The 20,690-nt window shown below is 35.4% G+C and overlaps 1 protein-coding gene across 1 annotated transcript; it reads right to left on the bottom strand.

The window, feature by feature from the left end:
• Nucleotides 1–1,404: 1,404 nt before the first annotated feature.
• LOC121430293 lies at nt 1,405–6,124 on the bottom strand. Its single transcript, XM_041627571.1, has 5 exons — nt 6,034–6,124; nt 5,253–5,313; nt 3,865–4,365; nt 2,103–3,495; nt 1,405–1,422 (listed from the first exon to the last, which is right to left on the bottom strand). The coding sequence occupies exons 4-5, from the start codon at nt 3,477–3,479 to the stop codon at nt 1,405–1,407; spliced, it is 1,395 nt and encodes a 464-aa protein (XP_041483505.1). The 5' UTR covers nt 3,480–3,495; nt 3,865–4,365; nt 5,253–5,313; nt 6,034–6,124.
• Between the last annotated feature and the right edge of the window lie 14,566 nt (nt 6,125–20,690).

The following is a 20,690-nucleotide window of genomic DNA, read 5'->3' as shown; positions in this document are numbered from 1 at the left end:
AGGTTTTGAGAGTATTTTTCTTGTATTCTATTCCTCATTTTTTCCTTTACATCTTCTTTAAATTTTTCATTCATCATATATTTCTCTTTATTATTACTGATACATCTTTTCTTATAATGAAAATTCGAATGATAACGATTTCTCATAACAGATTGTTGTTTTGCTTTGAAGTTAACATCATGTTTGTATTTTTCCTTCAAAAGACTTTGAATGTAATCTTTTTTGCATTGATAATCTTTTTTCATTTTATTGATCTTCTCAATTTTCCATACAAAATCGTTATGATACTTCTGATTCACACTCTTTTTTTTCCCTTTGCACACATTCTTAGTTTTTCCTTTTACATATAGATTTCCTTTATTGTTCTTTACATTTGCTATCTCACGTTTTTTCCTCATGTAATCTCTTTGACGTTTCAACATTAGATTATACCCCTTTTTACGTCTTTTCCTAGTTGTTTTAGTCTCTGTTAAGTTTATCAGTTTCACTTTAGTTTTTTCATCACTACTTCTCATTTCAACATTATTACAAGCCCATTCATTTCCACTTGTTGTGACACAATCATCCTTTCTGCTTTTTCTCGTTTTACTTACATTATTACCCAAATTACCATCATTAATGTCAATTTCAGAGGTATCTAATTTCCGTTTTCTGTTCATAGACATTTCTAGTTGTTCTATCCCATCTGACATATCTTCTTCATCGCATATTATTATTTCCTTTTGTCTTTCAAGATCAGAAAACGATTTCAAACATTGTTTAGAAACATTACATTCATCTAAGGTTTCCTTCATACTTTCATGTTCAATTGATGTCTCACGGCTACTTGATGACAAATTATGATGATCGGAAGTATAAGGTATTTGAACACGGTTGTTCAATGTTTCATTCTTGCCTGAATATGTTTTCACACAAATACCAGTTACTTCGTATTCGGTGTTTTCTGAACATCCCATTGTTCTCGCTAATCTCATACAATGTTTGTATACACCTTGCCAACTTCGAGTTTTTAGTAAAATACTAAAACCATTATCAATGACCAAGCCAAACATATTCCTTGAATGTGAATCACATATGAAAAAACCATCAAAACCAGAAAGAACGATGAAAGTACTACCTGCAAATGTCACAAAACATGCATCAATATCACTACTAAGTTTTTGTTCCAGTGCAAGCTTCAATGGCATTGAAACACAATTTGAAAATGTTAATTCATCATCTTGCAACAACCCAGCAATTGATTCGTGACACTCTATTTCAAACAATTCATTGTATGCATCTAAGTGTGTGGGCAAGTCGGATATTAACAGATATTCTTCTTGACGTGAAATAAACTGCCTAATATTACGATATAATTCATCACCATTTATAAGAATCGTGTCGAGATCACTTTTGTTCCAATCATCAGCTTTCTTTATCTTGCTGTACAACAAAGCGGATAATGAATTAGCAACACATTGCTTTCCAGCTGAATGACTAAATCTCCAATGACCTTGATTGAATGTTCCTTGCACTATCTGTTTTATTTGTGTTGAAACAATTGCACTTATATCATTTGTGTTGTCATTGGCTTCTAAAGAATTATCATTACCAGCATTGACATTTTCAACCACATTAAAATGTTCATTGTTTGTGTAGAGTATGTAAATACCTCTATTAGATGTTTTCACGTTGATTCTTCCTGGTTTTTTTGCTGAATACATCTGCCAACATGGTACTTGATCATTGTAAGAATAAATATCAATATCAATTAAATTAGCTAGTGCACTCATTTCAGTGTCTGTAGCCCATGTTCCATTTTCCATTATATTTTCTTGCAGGACATATTGTTTGACGGATGTGAACTCACTTCTCAATGTCTTTTTAAACATATCATTGGTATTCAGTAAATGGTTCACAGTAGCATTCCTTAGAATTGCATGATAACATTCAGTTCCAGATATTGCATATGAAATTGCACGAAAGAAACAGTTGCCATCCCTTTTTATTATCTTAACTCTTGAAGGATCTCCAATAAGCCCATCTTCATTTGATATTGAATCACAGGTTGTATTTGTGTAAGTAATATCCAATCTTTTACAAATGCCCTGTTTGTCATTTACTTCAAGTGGCACAAATTTCAAAAATTTGTCTGGTCTATCATGCATTCCAAGATTTGATATGAACTGCACTTCTTCTTCAGATTCTTTGCAATTAGTATACAAACTATCTTTTTTTCCTGTAACAATGGCATTGATGACATTTGCTTCTGAGACTGTTTCCAAGGTATTTGTACAATTAAACTGATCAGTTTGCTTATTTTTCTCAATCAGAGTTGCATTGTTGCTGCTGTCTTTTAACATGACATCTGGAAAAATGTGAGTTTCACATGCATTGTCATCTATATCTTTCACAGTCATGACATGTTCACATGTCGTGTTAATTTCTTCCAAAGTGCTGGGCTCAATTTCACTATTTCCAAGACCTGTGTTACTATCAGTGTGCATTATAGATGTATCCATGTCACTACTACATTTTTCTTCAAAGTCAATGTGTAATTCAACTTGGTCTATCATACTCCCAGTTTCCATATTGCAAATATGTTCTTTTGATAATTCATTCTTTTGACAAGCACTGGAGTTTACAAAGTCAGTCTCGTTTGAGTGTACATTTACATTTCTCTCATCTTTGCCTATTCTAATATCTCCTTTCTTATTCAATTGAGAAACAGAGCAATTATCATTTAAATTGTGATTTCTCTTTGTGAACCAACCTTTGCTATTCCTTCCTTGACCTTTTCTTTTTTTACCACCTGCATGTACTCTGTATTGACGTAAGTATTCCATCTTCTTAAAAACATTACAACCTTCTACGTTAACTTCAACATCAAAATGCGGTTTTGACAACGGACATACTCTACTAGTTACATCAGCGTAAGATTGATTTTGCTTTCTCTCAATTTGCTTACTAGCTTCATTGAACATGTTCATGGAATGTGGAGACTTCACACTAGAAGAATAAATACACAGTAGAGTTTCTGCATATGTTTGCACACTGATGTCTTTTTCTTTGTTTTCTTGGTTCTGGCACACTTTATACTCTTTTGTGTCGTTTTGTTTATTCTTATCATGGCTTCTATAGAATGTCTTGACTGCTTTGCCAATATACGTAACACCTGGTTCCAAAAATACACCATTGATTGATCTTCTGTGCTTCATGTATGGTTCAAAATCTTCTTTTTTCTTTTTAGTCAATTTCTTTCTTTTGCTTTTCACCTTGACCCAGTTATTATCATGTACAGTGGGCAGCTTTGGATCTTTGATATGAAATAGTTTATCTGCTAGACATTCAGTAATTCGTGTGTCATATTTTCTTTCTTCATCTGCAAACGCAGTGCTCTTTTTTCTAGTATTAACATACCTCTTCTTTGGTCTCCAAACTTTCTCTGATCTCTTTGTAATTGGTTCCACATACTGTAGATTATCATCATCCTCAAACATCCTGAGAGGCTCATATCTGTTGTAATGATACGGAATACACACTTTGTCAAAGATGCGATGCGCAATGTTGTTATTTCCACATAACGAACAAATCCATATCAATCTAATATCATTCAGTTTGTTCTCACAAAAAGATCCCATACATGTTACATGAAAATGGTTCCTACAAATTTCACAAGTTACATTACTTTCATGTTCTTCAATCTCATTACTACACACACAGCATTCATTTAGTTCTGAATTGTTCATTAACATATTTGACAGTAAGTCCATAATTTCATCAACTACTTCCATAAATTCAATGGTATCCATTGTGATTTCTTTCTTTATCCCACTAGAAAAAAATTAGATGAAGTTTCTTTCGATTAACTTTGAAATAACTTACAATATTGTGGTTGTGGTATGATAGTACAAGCTTCCTCAGTTGTTGTCACATGTAGCTTTTTCTTTCTCATAAGTTTGCTCAGTGATTGATAAATGGTATTAACATGAGTTTCGTCAGTGGTTTTTAAATGGTATTAGCATGAGATTCCTCAATAGTTGTGAGATGCTTCAACCATGAGCTTCCTCAGTGGTTGTCAGAAGGTATTACCACGAGCTTCGTCAGTGGTTGTTAAGTGGTATGACCACGAGTTTCCTCAGTGGTTGTTAAGTGGTATGACCACGAGCTTCGTCAGAGGTTAAGTGGTATGACCACGAGTTTCCTCAGTGGTTGTCAAAGGTATGACCACGACCTTCGTTAGTAGTTGTTAAGTGGTATGACCACGAGCTTCGTCAGAGGTTGTTAAGTGGTATGACCACGAGTTTCCTCAGTGGTTGTCAAAAAGTATGACCACGAGGTTCCTCCGTGGTTTGTAGAGCCAACGCTTGCTTTTGTAACGGGCACCTGTAGATTAGACCAACAAAAAACAACACAATATCAATGATACTTTCATGATCTATTCAGTTTCAGTAATTATCCACAACATAGACTTTAAAATAATAGATTTTTTGCGAAATTGCAGGTATCGCAAATAACAATAAATATACTATGTACATAAATGAACAACATAATAATTCAACCAATTACTATAATAACGTTTTTGTAACTATAAATTCTCCAAATGCTAGCTATTGTTATATTAAAAAATAATCATAATATTTGAAATCATCAATAGAAATGCACTGTAGAGATCCCACATTTCTCTTAACCAGACCTTAAAGGGAATCCAGCCTTGGCAATTAATTGTTGTCTTGGAAAGTAGACAAATAAATAAAACAAAATGGTAGAAGTGTGAAAGAAATTGTACAAACAATAATAAAGTTATGGCGTCTTTAAAATTGAGAAACCATAGACTATGTAGGTATCAAATTGGCAACTGCGTAAGTAAAATATGATACAAGGCAAAGGACAATTTTCTTTTATGGCCATTTACTTAATTATCAACGATTTGTGGGCAATAATCTAAATATAACGTAGGTAGTATAATCTTTAATGTCCTCAAGAACAAAAAAAATGAAGTAAAACTTATGAAAAAATAACATTTAAGCAATTTTATGTATTGGAGTACTTGGGAAAGTGTAGTCCTTGCCTTACACCACAATGACATCAAATATTCAGCCAATTTGAAGTCTCCATGGCTATAGTGATTACCAATACAACTTTTGCATTGTTTGTCCAATATTCTTTCAAAGTTTCACCTTTCCACTTGTATGATTTTTTCTTTCTTCTAAAAACAAGATTTTATTTGGGCTGGATTCCCATTTAATAGAACATGAAACTTGCTTTTGTACCTTATCAAAACAACAAGGCAGGCTTCCAACGTTCTCTTACTCTCTTGGTGTCTATATTAATCTGCAAAAATGATATAAATACAAATCTATGAATATTTCATCAAATTGTTGCCTTAAAAATAATGCTTACATGGCATGCTGTAATTGAAAACATACCTTTAAAGGAGGAATAAAGAGAATGCATTAGCATTATTATTTCTTGCCCAGTTGCCCACTTGTTAAAATAACGAGAATTCATTAATCTCCTCTGTCATGCAACATAATCGTATCCAATCTCATTATGAAATATGTGTTAAAGGAAAGTGATTTACGAAATTAATTTGACATGAGCTATTTCATATTATTACTCCTTTTCTCGTTTCTTTGTACTTGGACACCACTTTGATATTAATTTATTGCACTGATATTTTACATGTCTGAAGATTATGCATTTGTGAGTGTAGACTAGGCCCTACAAGATGCAGTATCATGAAAATCTATGCAACACCCAACATACATTTTACAAATTCTTTCAAATATTACTTTTGCAACCCCAAAATACTCAGTTCTATACAGCTTTGATTCGTCTTTCATTATTAACCTGGGATTTTTTTTCATTTAGCAGCGCTCAAAATCTATAATTTTCAGCATATTTTTGTGTGGGGCCCTCTATTGATTAGTTGTTATGATTGTCTTCTAACTGTTTTTTAGATCTAAATCTGACAGTGAAAATGCATTCAATTTAAATTAAATATTAAATTCAATTCAAATAAAACATTTATTTTCTTCCATTTCAACTTACCAAAACTTCTGAAATCACAGAAATCTATCAATAATTCAATATCCACAAGGCTTTATCATGAAACTAGTCACCACTCTTCTCGTATGTGTTGGTGTGTGCCCCGTTGTGTACAAAGTCAATAGGAATTGAAAAAAGTCACCAGCGCTGACAGAATTCAGGCCGCAAAGTATCAAATTTTCACTGTTTTGTGAAATCAAGAGAAAACAAAAGCATGTCCATAACAATACTGACGATATATGGAAAGCTAATGAAGTAAACTTTCAAATGACACCAAAAAGTTAGAAAACTATTCATGATTGAGTGAGCACTCCCCACTTAAACAAAGGGCATGGAAATTAGGGTGGGCAGTAATTAGCCTTCCAATTTCTTTCAGTTTTGAGAGGCGAGTCTCCTGGAACTTGCAAAGTCATGAAAGTTGAGGGTGTTGTGATAAATTAATGATAATAATAATAATAATAATATAGGTATATTTACCCAGGTAAGCCGCTTCAGTTCCAAAAACTGTTCTCCCAGCGGGTCCTGCTATTATTATTACCCCGGCTTTAGCTGGGCTGCCTAGGCGCTCAAAGCATTCAAGGAATTTCTTCCTACCGGGTACCCATTCATCTCACTTGGGTTGAGTGCAGCACAGTGTGGATAAATTTCTTGCTGAAGGAAATTACGCCATGGCTGGGAATCGAACCCACGTCCCTCTGTTTCAAAGTCCAAAGACTAATCCACTGGGCCACAACGCTCCATTATGATCAACATTATTAATTTAGATTCTTAGTATAATTTCAAGAATTATCAAATTTGAATTTAATGCATGAGTGAGCATGAATTACATTTTTGTGTCCATCATTTTGACCCTTTCAAAAAGATCTTAGCAATGTGTTAATGGGAGTCAGAATAGGATGAGAAAGGACTTAGGTGGGGAAATAGGTTGATGGGATAAGGTTCAACAAAACACTTAGCCCTCCCCCCCCCCTCTTCTCCTCTCTATCTTCTCTATCCCTTCCTCCCAACCTGAGAGACTAGCCTGTGCTAGGGTGAGCAGAAATTAGCCTTCCAGTTTTGTTTAAAGGTGAGTCCTGTGGAACTTGCAAAGTTAAAGGTGTCATGCTAAATTATTGATGAGATCAGTTTTGGTTTCTTAGACCAATTTCATGAGTTACTAAATTGAAATACAGTGCATGAGTAAACAGGAATTGTAAATTTAGTGTGGCATTTTAAGTTTATTATGTGGATCTCAGCAAGTGTTCTTGTAAAAGTCAGAGTAACGTGATGGTACCGGTTGCATGCAAGGGGGGTCAGATAGGGTAAGACTGGGTTAAACAGTTAAAAAGGCATTTTTCTTCTTTGTGTTGTCCTACTAATTCCCTCCCCTTCACCTATCTTTCTTTCTTTCTTTCTCCTGGACCATGGTATTCAAAACTTAGATGCCAAGTCACTGATGGTGAATGGGTCTTTTTTTTATTGAATGATTCTATAAAATTGAATAATTGTGATGATTTATGAATTCATTGAAAAAGCAGAATAATTCATTGATAATTAATGGAAAAAGCTGAATGTTTAATTGATCGCATTGATTGAGTTGATTTACTAACAAATTGTTGATTGATAGGCAAACGTTGATGACAGAATTCTAAATATATATCAAATTGACAGTCTGCTTCGGACTTTATGCGTACATGTAATATCATTCAGTCTTGAACATCCTTTTGGCCTTTTCCCATGAGCTTTAATACTTCACCCACTTAAAGAGAAATTCCAGTAGTTGCATTAAACACTGATTTCATGAGAAAGTCTGTAAAACAAGGCTTAATTGTCAGTATATCATCGAGGATCTAGATCTTGAACTACAGTTACATTAACTGAACTTTGTGAAATCTTGAAATCTACGCTGAAAAATGTTCACACTAAAGATAACCAACACAGATAAGCGCATGTGGGACGATGTATAATTATTGCTTAGAGCGTCGGGCTCTACTCGAATCATGTGCTTTTTTGCTGATTTCTCAGCAATTACACAATTTCTTCGAGAATCCTTTGGCACATGCGTTTTATTTATACAAACAGACACTTTGGTGGTCATTTCATTGGATTTTGTACAAACTCATTTTGATATCGTTACCAAAACTAGCATTTACCTTATAGTCCTATCTCACCCCTATTCTCCTTACTTCAATGAACACACTGCTGAGATCCACATGATGAGAAGTTAAAATGCTACACTAAAGATTACAATTAATGACACTCACTCATGCATGAAACTTCAATGTAGTAATTCATGAAATTTGCTGTAACAATTTAAATTGATCATTAAATTTATCACAACACCCTCAGCTTTGCAAGTTCCAAGGGACTTGCCTCACAAAATCTGAAAGAAAATGGAAGACTAATTCCTGCCCACACAAATTTTCATATCCTATAAGTGAGTAGTGCTCACTCAAGCATGAATAGTTTTCAAACTTTTTGGTGTCATTAGAAGGTGTACTTTCTAAATATATAGATACTTTTCCCCAAAGTGACATATTTCTTGTTTGGCAGCCATTTCAAAAGTGTTAATGGGAGTCAAAATGGGATGAGAAAGAACTTAGGTCAGGAAGTAGGTTGATGGGATAAAGTTCAACAGAACACCTAGCCCCCCCCCTTCTCTCTCTCTCTCTCTCTCAACCTGGAGACTAGCCTGTGCTAGGGTGAGCAGAAATTAGCCTTCCAGTTTTGTTTAGAGGTGAGTCCTGTGGAACTTGCAAAGTTAAAGGTGTCATGCTAAATTATTGATGAGATCAGTTTTGGTTTCTTAGGCTAATTTCACGAGTTACTAAATTGAAATACAACGCATCAGTAAACAGGAATTGTTAATTTAGTGTGGCATTTTAAGTTTATTATGTGGATCTTAGCAAGTGTTCTTGTTAAAGTCAGAGTAACGTGATGGTACCGGTTGCATGCAAGGGGGGAGGGGGTCAGATAGGGTAAGAGTGAGTTAAACAGTTAGAAGGGCATTCTTCTTCTTTTTGTTGTCTTACCAATTCCATCCCCTTCACCCATCTTTCTGAATGTTTAATTAATCGCATTGATTGAGTTGATTAACTAACAAATTGCTGTTCGATAGGCAAACGTTGATGACAGTATTCTAAAAATATATCAAATTGACAGTCTGCTTCGGACTTTATGCGTACATGTAATATCATTCAGTCTTGAACTGAACATCCTTTTGGCCTTTTCCCATGAGCTTACTTCACCCATTTAAGTCCTATCTCACCCCTATTCTCCTTACTTCAATGAACACACTGCTGAGATCCACATGATGAAAAGTTAAAAAACTAAAGATTACAATTATTGACACTCACTCATGTATTTGAGTAGTGGTCACTCAAGCATGAATAGTTTTCCAACTTTTTGGTGTCATTTGAAAGTTTACTTTATTAGCTTTCCATATATATATACATAGAGAGAGATATTTTTCCCCTAAGTGACATATTTTTGTTTGGCAGTCATTTCAAAAGTGAACAATTTTTTGAGACCCACTGCATATATCGCTCAGGCTCTGCAATGCAGGCGAGACCAAAACAAGAGTTTTTTTTCCTACTTTGATATATGAAAAGCAATGGCTAAATTAAAGTCTGTTTCCTCATTACCTGCTAGGCCACAGTGTGCATGGTGTGGTACCAATTCGAAATTCACTTCTATTTCAAACCTGTTTATTATCATTAATCCTACAGTGGACCCTATCCGAACTCTCGGCCTCGCCTGAGGCTGCTGAGGTACAGGATTATCAATCATCAGTTACATGACTAAAATACATGTAGAAAATGCTTCAAGTAATAAACTTACCAAATCTTCTGAAATCACAGAAATCTATCAATAATTCAATATCCACAAGGCTTTATCATGAAACTAGTCACTTCTCTTCTCGTATGTGTCGGTGTGTGAACTCGTTGTGTACAAAGTCAATTGGAATTGAAAAAGACACCAGCGCTGACGGAATTCAGGTTGCAAAGTATCAGGTTTTACTGTATTGTGAAATCAAGAGAAAAAGAAACCATGTCCATAACGATACTGACCTCTCTAACTTGCTTTCTCAACGCATCCTCCACTGGAATATTTTGATGACCCGGTGACCCGAGCTGCACCTACGACGACGTGTTAACAGACATTCAACAGTGCAAAGCGTGACAAGTTTGATCATTTCCCAATTGCCATTAAATTACTGCAATGTATACTTTGCTCAATAATTATCACGGGACAATGAAAATGAAAGTGGGATAAATTTCTTGCTGAAGGAAATTACGCCATGGCTGGGATTCGAACCCACGTCCCTCTGTTTCAAAGTCCAAAGACTAATCCACTTGGCCACAACGCTCCATTATGATCAACATTATTAATTTAGATTCTTAGTATAATTTCAAGAATTATCAAATTTGAATTTAATGCACGAGTGAGCATGAATTACATTTTTGTGTCCATCATTTTGACCCTTTCAAAAAGATCTTAGCAATGTGTTAATGGGAGTCAGAATAGGATGAGAAAGGACTTAGGTGGGGAAATAGGTTGATGGGATAAGGTTCAACAAACCAAGTCGGGGGACGGAAGGGCGGACAGGGGCAACGCTTGATGCCCCCTTCCGGACTTCGTCTGCGGGGGCATAAAAATACCCTTTTTAAAAATAACATTTACAGCCATTTGATGTATCAAAGTACATGGAAGAGTAGTCCTTGCCTTACAGCTTATGGCCAATTTGAAATCTCCATTAATGGAGTGATTAACTTTTGAAAATTCATAAGTTTTGTATTGTTTTTCCAATATTTTCCAAACCTTCACCAATCAACTTTTCTGATTTTTCTCTTTCCTCTAAAAACATTTTTTTTTAATTTGGGTTGGATTCCCCTTGAATACAATTGACACTTGTTTTTGTACCTTATAAAAAGAAAAAGGCAGGCTTCAAACGTACTCTCCTGGTGTGTTATGGCATATAAAGTCTATTAACCTGCAAAAAGGATATAAATACAAATTTATGAATATTTCATCAAATTGCTGCCTTAAAATAATGCTTAAATGGCCTTCTGTAATTGAAACCATATTTGTAAAGGAGGAATAGAGACAGTGCGTGAGCAATATTCTGTCTTACCCAGTTGCCCACTTGTTAAAATAAATCCTCATCATAATATAATAAAATTCCTCTGTCATGCAACAGAATCGTATCCAAACCTCATTATGAAATATCTGGTAAGGAAAGTGATTTCCAAATAAATTTGACACGAGCCATTTCATACTCTCTTTCCTTTGCACTTGGACACCAATTTGATATCAATGACATTATTGCACTGATATTTCACATGTCTGATTGTTAGCATTTGTGAATGCAGACTGGGCCCTACAAGATGCAGTATCATGAAAATCTATGTAACATATCCAACATACATTTTACAAATTCTTTGAAATATTATTTTTACAACCAAGGATACTCAGTTGAGTTCTATACACTATACAGTTATGATTTCGTCTTTCATTATTAATTCAAAGACAATTTCTTTTTCTATTTAGCAGCGCTCAAATTCCATAATTCTCAGCATATTTTTGTGTGGGCTATCTATTGACTAGGCGTAATGACCAGCATAATGATTATGTTCTAACTTCTGATTTTGTAGATCTAAAACTCCGACACTGAAAACGCATGCAATTTAGATTAAATATAGATTCTAAATGACATTCGCTGCAGTATAGACCTTCTAGATTCTTGGCAAAATCACCTTTTTTACATCAATCATATGCTACTTCAAGCACAGACAGGAGGAAAAATGACGCGTTTCTATGGAGCCTATTGAATTGACGGGTCATCATGGTCACATCTTAGATCTACGGTATCATGAACCATCAATAAACTCGTACATGGATGATGGAGAAGACTTTATGCATGCGCATACAGTACACAATAACGCTCACAAAAGATAAACTTACCCAAACTCTAAAATCACAGAAATCTATCAATAATTCAATATTGAGAATGCACTTAATAACAAATGAAGAATATAGTATCCAACTGTAGTGTTAGTCGCACAATATCAAGTCTTCACAGTATACAGTATGTATAATAGTGAAATGGTGAAACCATAGAGCTATCACAGATGGTGGACCTTAGTAGGATCACATTTTTAAATTTTTGAATTTGTATTTAAACATCCCCACATATCCACATATATATTTACAATGACATGAAAGAGAAAACACAATCAAAGCAAACATACCAACTCCCAGTTCCAAAGGTTTCCAAAAAGTGAAGATATTATGTGTCGAACATAATCCAAAGCGGGACCCATAGTCCTTAGTAAACCATGTCCAAAACGAAAATGACCTCTCTTTCGAAACACATTCTAGCTTGGAACAAGGAGCTTCTTGCTTGAAATCTTATGATGACCCGTGATAACCCCAGCTGCACATCTACGTGTTAACAGACATTCAACAGCGCAAAGCGTGGAAAATTTGATCATTAATCATTATCATTGACCTAGGTCCTTGGGGGTGTTGGCTGGATGATGGGGTCTGTGCAAAGCGGATATTTTTTTTCATTGTGAATGACATTAACTTTTTGATTCTCAAAACCATACTTCTTCTTCCTCTGCTCTATTGCCTTCTGTGAAAGCCATCGTTTCCTCTTCATCGATCCCCCTTCTCCAGATACTTCATAATATTAGTTTATTCATTGCACTCTTCATTAAATCATCATCAGCTTCATCAGCATCTCCTCCATGATTTTTTTACTCCTTCTCCTTATTTTTTTCTCAATACCTTTTTTTCATTCCACTTCATGAATGGCAGAAACATAGTAAGGGGTACATGAGGGCTTAAAGATATTGTCAGGTGTCAAAAGCACAACACGAATGGGGCCTATATTGTAGGTATTTTGTGCTTTCGAATGGGTGAATAACAAAACAAACATAACATTATGCACACAAATAAAAAAGTTAACTTGGTAATATTCTTCATAGATATATTAAACGATTGTAATGGAAGTGGTGGTGGTGATTTTTTACCTGACTGCTAAGAAAGCATGGATGCTTGTAAGCAAGCAACCAGAGGACCGACGGCTTAAGGTCCTCTCCGAAGGACCTGGTACTGAGGATTAATGCCTTAAGGGCACTAGCGCGCCAAGTGGGAATCGAACCCAGGTCACCGGAATACGAATCTCCCGCTCTACCGACTAAGCTATCGCGCCTCCACACAATACCGGTTGAACCAATGTTCCCAAATTTATAAAAATGCTAATGGAACTCAAAAATTACAGCAAATAATTTGTTTGTTTTCCAGATTTAGTAGACATCTAAGGAGTACCTCTTTTACCTGTCAATCATTCACCTTTAGTTGTTTATGTCATCTAATTCCGAAACTCCCATTACCATACTACAAATCTCGTGAACAATATGACTCATATGCTACCTAGTTTACAAATGCAGACCCACATCTGTATAGCCTAGCTGCTCTGCATATATATATATATGTGTGTGTGAAATCATGTAAGGCATCAGACTTGCGTCCTTAGGGTCCACGGTTCGAACCCAAAAGTGGACAGATTTTTTTTCTTTTTCTTTTCTTTTCAACATTTTGCTAATGTTCCTTTATCACCATTACAAGGTATATGAGTTCAAATATCGCACAATAAAGTAGATTAAAATCGTTTTTAATGAGCCTATAACATGTACAATGTGTATCGCCTACTCCTACAAGTATTTAAGTAAGTAATTCTCATTTCCCTCTTTTCACGAGTATTCCACATGTACTTTTCGTAATAAGAGTCTAGTTTTCAATATGAGCATCGTATTGATCTCAATAAACATGGTGATTGTATTCGTGATCATGAAAATCAGAGACAGATCACCTAATTTGTCCTCATGAGGACGAATTAGGTGATCTGTCTCTGATTCTCATGATCATGAATACAATCAATGTAGATCAATAAGATCATCATGATGAAAACTAAACTGTCATTCTGAAAATAATGTGTTGATAAATCTTGAAAAACGGGAAAAGAGAAAGTTATGTGACAGATATATACACGTATACGTATTTTGATATGCAATATTTTAACTTTTATACTGATGCAGGGGTTGGTTATATGATTGAATGGCAATATCCAAGCACAATTTACCGACTTTAGGCATGTAGACAAATCCAAGTAGAAATCCTCCAATATATTCAAAATGTTCCAATTATTGTACGATCCAAATATTTGACACAAAACCACACAATTATTGTTATAAGAAAACTGACTTGGCTAGCGCAAACATTCTTTTGGATTTTTCTCTTCGTGAATAACAGAGAAAAAGGGTAGTACAAAACTTGAATATGAGATGAGGTGGAAGATACAACATAGGCTATGACGAAATGTTGAAAAGAAAAAAAAAAATTCTGTCCACTTTTGGGTTCGAACCCTGGACCCTAAGGACGCAAGTCTGATGCCTTACCCATTGAGCTACACACTTCCCATAGACTTTACACATAAGCAAAACAAGAGGATCTGAAATCCAACTTTGCAAGTGAAATACGGGCATGATACCGGCATCTGATCGGAAAACGGAGACCACACTTGCGATAGCTTACAATCACACCTATAACATACTCAAAGCTCAAAGAAAACCGACCAGAAAAAATGGAGATATGGCTCGCGAAATAGAGGAATGTAAAATCCAGTTTTGAGAAAAAGTCATTTCCCATAGAGATTGCACACAAAATGAGCGAAAATGACATAACTCTTTAACTTGGATTTTTTTAGGATGATCCATTCCTTTAAATGTTAATATAGCCATCACAATAGAAAGAGTATGTCCTCAGCTACAACATATTGAAAACTGAGCGAAAATTGACCAATATTCACAGAGTTAGAGTCAAATAAGCATAATTATGATGACGTCATAAGTAGCAAAATGGGAATTTTGAGTTCCGACGCAATTTTGATGACGTCATGATAAAATTTCGGGTCAAATGCGACATGAAATCACATCTCCCATCCATACTCTATTCGAATATGAAAAAAAAAATGGGGGTCAACGGACTACTTTAAGAGCTATAATGAATTTTGTATAGGCATGTTTTTGCACATATATTGTCTATGGTTAGTGCGCGCGCGCGCGCGTGCTGTAAACTTTGATGGAGGCTAATTCCTTTATTACTTGTCGTAGAAGGTTGATCAAGGTATCAAATTGTTCAGAATTATATTATCGGTGCATTGATATGAAAAAAATGGCGATCCTATGTCTTATAGTGCCGTTACGCGCGAGAACGCGCGCGTAACCGTGCGCGCGCGCAAATTTTTGAAATGCTTAAAATGACCTGATTCGTACTCTGTTTTAGTCAAAAAGTGATTTTGAGCATTTTAAAATTTTGACGCGCGCGTACGCGCACGTCGTGACCTTTACATGACCTTTGATGACATGGGCAGTTGACCCTTGACCTGAAGTTAATGTGATGTAAATATTGTTAATTTTTGATAATTGATAATGAAGATATGATTGATAATGTGATTTTACAAAATGGCGTCTAGATGACGTCATGATGACCTTTTGACCTTGAACTTGCTTTATACACATCACATGATAAGTCCCCATATCTGATGATATTTTGATGAAAATTGATGATGCAGATTTGGAGATTTTGTGCTAACAAGAAAAGGGCGGAAAAATAAAAATAAATAAAGAAATAAAAAAGAAAATTCGTACGAAATTAATAGTTGATCTGTCGATTGACAGATCACCTAATAAAATACTACTACTACACATGACTACAACTACTACTACTACTACTACTACTACTGATAATAATAACAATAATGATGATGATGATGATGATATTAATTATTTCAAATACTCCTACTTATAATACTAATGAAAATAATAATAACATTAATAATAATAATAATAATAAAAATAATAATAATAATAGTATGATGATGATGGACATAGTGATGATGATGATCGTGGTAATGATGAGGGTGATGTTAATCATGGAGATTAAAATGATGATGATGATAATGATGATGGTGGTGGTGATGATAATGATGATGGTGATGATGATGATAATGATGATGGTGGTGGTAATGATAATTGACGGTGACGATGATGGTGATAATGATGGTAATGGTGATGGAGATAAAGATAATGGTAATGATGATAGTATGCATTATGGTGATGATGATGATGATGGCCATGATGAGAATAATGATTTTGAAGATTATGAAGCTGATGATTACAGCGATAATGTTGGCCAATAATGATGTCGATAGATAGGGGGATGGATGATGAGGATAATGATGCTGCTGCTGATGGTGGTAGAAAGAATTGTGTTTTATTTTCACTTTTATTGCATCTACTTAAAAATAAACACATTAGACAACAAACAAATTATATTTGGCTCGTAATTTAATTGAAATCAAACTCGAGTAAATATATTGTAGAAATAAATACTACGTTTCAGCAACCCCGACCACAAGATAATGATCCACACTCTGTCGTGCATTTTTAAAACTTAGAAAAAATGTTAGAATAGGGCCTATCTAAATAATAAAAAAGTCAAGATAGCATAACCTCGCTGTCATCTTTTTAAATTCGAAATTGGATTTCAAATTAGACAGTGCTGACATCGTCAAAAAAAAAATCCGTGGGGTTTCACAAAATACTTTTAATAATAATAATAATATTCTGCATTTATATAGCGCTTAATACATCGGAACGACGTCTCTAAGCGCTTTACAGACATATTAAAACCCCGGTCATCGGATCCTTGCATGCCCGCATACAATGTACATGTATGCACCTTCTCCACTCCCTGGGGAGCATTCCAACAAGAGTTCCAAGACTCAATTGCTAGGCATACTACATAAAGGCTTTCACATCCTACTGGGTACCCATTTAACACCTGGGTCGAGAGTGGATTAACGCCTTGCCAAAGGACGCTAGGCCATGGTGGGATTCGAACACATGACCCTCTGATTACAAGGCGAGAGTCAGAACCGCTACACCACGGCGTTTCCACTCTTTATTTGACTTGTTGTTCCCTTTTGATTTGTAAGGGAGTGTGTACTACGTTAACCCATGGGATCATGCATTTTGATAGTAATTGCACACTGTTTCAATTAATCTCACGAGTTACGAGAAAGCGAAGCGAGTGAGAAAAGAATTACAGGCACTGATCTACTTGAGAAAAAATGATAACAAAAGATTATGTTGGTCAAAATTTTTGTCAATCCAAACTCTATTTGTGGAATAGATTCTTGAAAAACTTATTAAAAAAAAATAATGGAAGCCGTGAGGTGTAGTAGGCCTACAGGTAAGGTAGAAAATAATGGCTTGTGACGTTCGTCGTCGTTCGCGGAGCGGGGATAAAGTGGGGGTGGCCGCACTCTTTCGAGCTTTTTCTCAAGAGGGTGAGTTGAGGGAGGGGAGCAAAATTAACGCACCCTTTTGGGGCAACCAGGGAAGCTTTTCACGAAAAAGGCTTTGGTTTTTTTTTACCTGTCGTTGCTTCCAACCCCCCCAAAAAAAATCATGACCAAGATAGAAAAAATGAAAGTAAAAGAAAGAGAGAAGGGTGAAAAGGATATATTATTTAATGAATATTTTATGTCAAAATTTGATACAAAGTGAGATTTTACAAGAAAATGTCGAAATTATCACTCGCTCGCTTTGTTCCGTCAATACTTTCTATAATGTTGCCATTACACCATATTTGGCCCGCTCAAAAATTGAGCTTATTCAAGCCACTGATTATTAGGAGAATTAGAAGAAAGCTTTATTTTTTTTCTTGATTTTGAATCGAATTGCATAATTATTGAAGTTCATAAATATTCTAGAGCTCACCACTCATGGGGAAAATAAAAACAACGGGAGAAAGAGACAGGGGAGAAAGAAAGAAAAAAAGAAAAAAAGAAAGAAAGAAAGAAAGAAACAAAAAGAAGGAAAGAAAAAAAGAAAGGGAACGAAAAGAAGAAACAGCAGAACGGGAATGGGAAAAGTGCCAAAAGAAAACTATAAAAACCGAAAACGGAAGAAATGGGGGAAACCACGGAAAGGAGGACATGTGAGAAAGAACAAAATCATCCCAAAATACTAATGGTTACATAAGAATGATCAGTAAGAAATGAAACTAAATCAAAAGATGACAAAAAGGCAAACAAAAGCCAGAAATGAATGTAAAATGGAATGGGCGAAAAGCTACATTGGAAAATTAAGAAAAGGGACAAGATTACACGAACAGGCTGTCGAGGATTGAAAATAAAGAACTGGAATAAAGATCGATGGCATATAACATAAATCTCTAAAGCTACCACTGGAGGGGGAGGAAATAAAGGAGGCAACTAAATTAAATGAATGGAAAACAATGAAATGTGGCATGCTATTTAGTTAACAAATTTTCGGCATTTCTCCTATTTGTTTTAAGATCAGTATGCTCGATCTGTAATGAAAATCATAAGATCAGTATGCTCGATCTGTAATGAAAATCATAAGATCATAAGTCAGAAAAAAAATGGAACCAGTGGGATTCGAACCTACCATCTACTGCTTTCCGGGCAGAGACTCAACCACCAGGCTATTCTGGTTCACGGCTAAGCCACGATGAACTGGAATTCAAAATAATACCCTCGATCCTCTTCGAATCCCACTGGTTCCAATTTTTTCTGACTTATGATCTTATGATTTTCATTACAGATCGAGCATACTGATCTTATGATTTTCATTACAGATCGAGCATACTGATCTTAAAACAAATAGGAGAAATGCCGAAAATTTGTTAAATTATAATTTCCTCCTATAAAAGCCTCTTTATTTACTGACATGTTATTTGCTATAATGTAATAATTCATCACATAATTAGAATTCAGTTTCAAATTGTAAGTTTCCTTTCTGACTCGCTTCGCTCGCTAGCGACTTTTTACAAATTTTCCCGCATTTGTTATGGTGTGCCCCTTAAAAATATTTGGGTTATCACGCAACTGCGTTAAATCAATATGTTGTGTGAAAGTAGGTTTAAAATGGCTATATCAAGAGGATCCAGGGGCTCTGCATCGGACCCCTCCCGCATAGCACTGTCGTGTGGAAGAGCTCGGACCATGGCGCCAAAAAGTTTTACAACCAAACAAAAAAGAAAGGAGGAAAAAAAGAAAAGCAAAGGAAAAATGTAATACATTTGCTTTGAATATCATGTCAAAATCTATCTCAAAGTTAGATTCTCATGAAAATGTGATTTTTTTCTCGTTCGCATCGCTCTCTCGGCAACTTTTTGCCACACGCGCCTTACTGTGCCTCTCCCTTGTAGGCGAATCATAGAGCTTCGCCCACAATGCTCGCGCACGATCATAAAAAAATCCTGTTCACAGTGGCGTAAAGATCAAGAAAAAAAAAGAGAAAGGGAAGAGAGAAGGATGAATGGTGATATTATTTTCAATTATTATCTATCACAAAATTGGAATTCTGTAATCAAAATATCAAAATCCTTGCTCGCTCGCTTCGCACGCAATTTGAATTCACACGCAAAATCTAACCGCCTCAATTTTGTTTGCCTCATTACGTCTTTGCCTGGTTCATACCATGATATGACTGGGAAATGTTTGGCTCTTGACGCCCCCCCCCCCCCCCCCCCTCCAAGGCCTGGCCACCGACCTCTGTTACGCCTCTGTATAGAATAGAAATAGCATGTTTTCTATTCAAATAAACAAATATGCGTTACAAATTTGCATAGGAGTATGATGACGCAAATCGCCTCAAAACTGGCTTATATTTACATCACAAACTGCAATCTGGGGAAATCCCCGATCTGGGAATCCCGAGTCCGTGACCTTTTGTCATGTTTGCGTTTTGACGAGCATGAATAATGTATGGGCGGAATTCACCACATAATTCGCAAGTAGCTGTATTACTCAAGCTCACTGAACTATCGCACGCCTGGAATTCTTTGCACGAGGGAGATCGAGCTTACCTATGCGTGTGGATATGATTATTGTTATCAAAAGCTCCCTAATGTCATTTTGATAAAATGTAGACTTGCATACACACATGTGCAGTATATGAAGAGTTTGGTTGCAAAAGGGGTTATCCACTTTGGACCATTCCGAGAAAAAAACGTTTTTTTATTCTCACTTATTGCAATATCCTTACGAGAAACTTCATGCATTGTCATGATGTACTACCCTATCATGCGAACATAAAATTGGGTATAAAAGAAATCTACCTGTATTCATTTTTTTTTATATATTCTTTTAGAAATTATCATTGTGTACCTAACCCTTTTTGCAAGCAAACTGAAATGAATCCAATCTATTTTTATTAAAAAAGCGACTTTTCTTTGCCAGAACATAAAAATGCATATTAAAGAAATGTACCTGTCTTCATATTTTTTAAGATATTCTTTTCAAAAAATATTTTGTGCGGACCTAACACCTTTTGCAACCAAACTGAAATTTGACCTAACCCTTCTTGAAAAAAAAATTATTCTTAGCAATTTTAGCTCACTATTTAATGAGAATTTCAACTTTTCTTTGGTATCAACTTATAGAGCTTTTAAAAATCTACACATTGAGACCAAAAAAAACAAATTTGATGAAAAATGGACCCAAACCCCTTTTCAAGTGCATGAGATACAATGTATCTCTTTCACTGGAACTCTCTGCCCGGCCACAACTCCAGCCATGT

This window comes from Lytechinus variegatus, chromosome 16, assembly GCF_018143015.1.
Source record: "Lytechinus variegatus isolate NC3 chromosome 16, Lvar_3.0, whole genome shotgun sequence".
Lineage (NCBI taxonomy): Eukaryota > Metazoa > Echinodermata > Echinoidea > Temnopleuroida > Toxopneustidae > Lytechinus > Lytechinus variegatus.
Note: the sequence above shows the minus strand (reverse complement) of the source record. Positions and strands in the feature narration are given on the sequence as shown.

What these genes read in the sequence shown, in the direction of transcription:
- LOC121430293 (XM_041627571.1), bottom strand. Translation starts at nt 3,479, where the DNA reads ATGTTTGAGGATGATGATAATCTACAGTATGTGGAACCAATTACAAAG.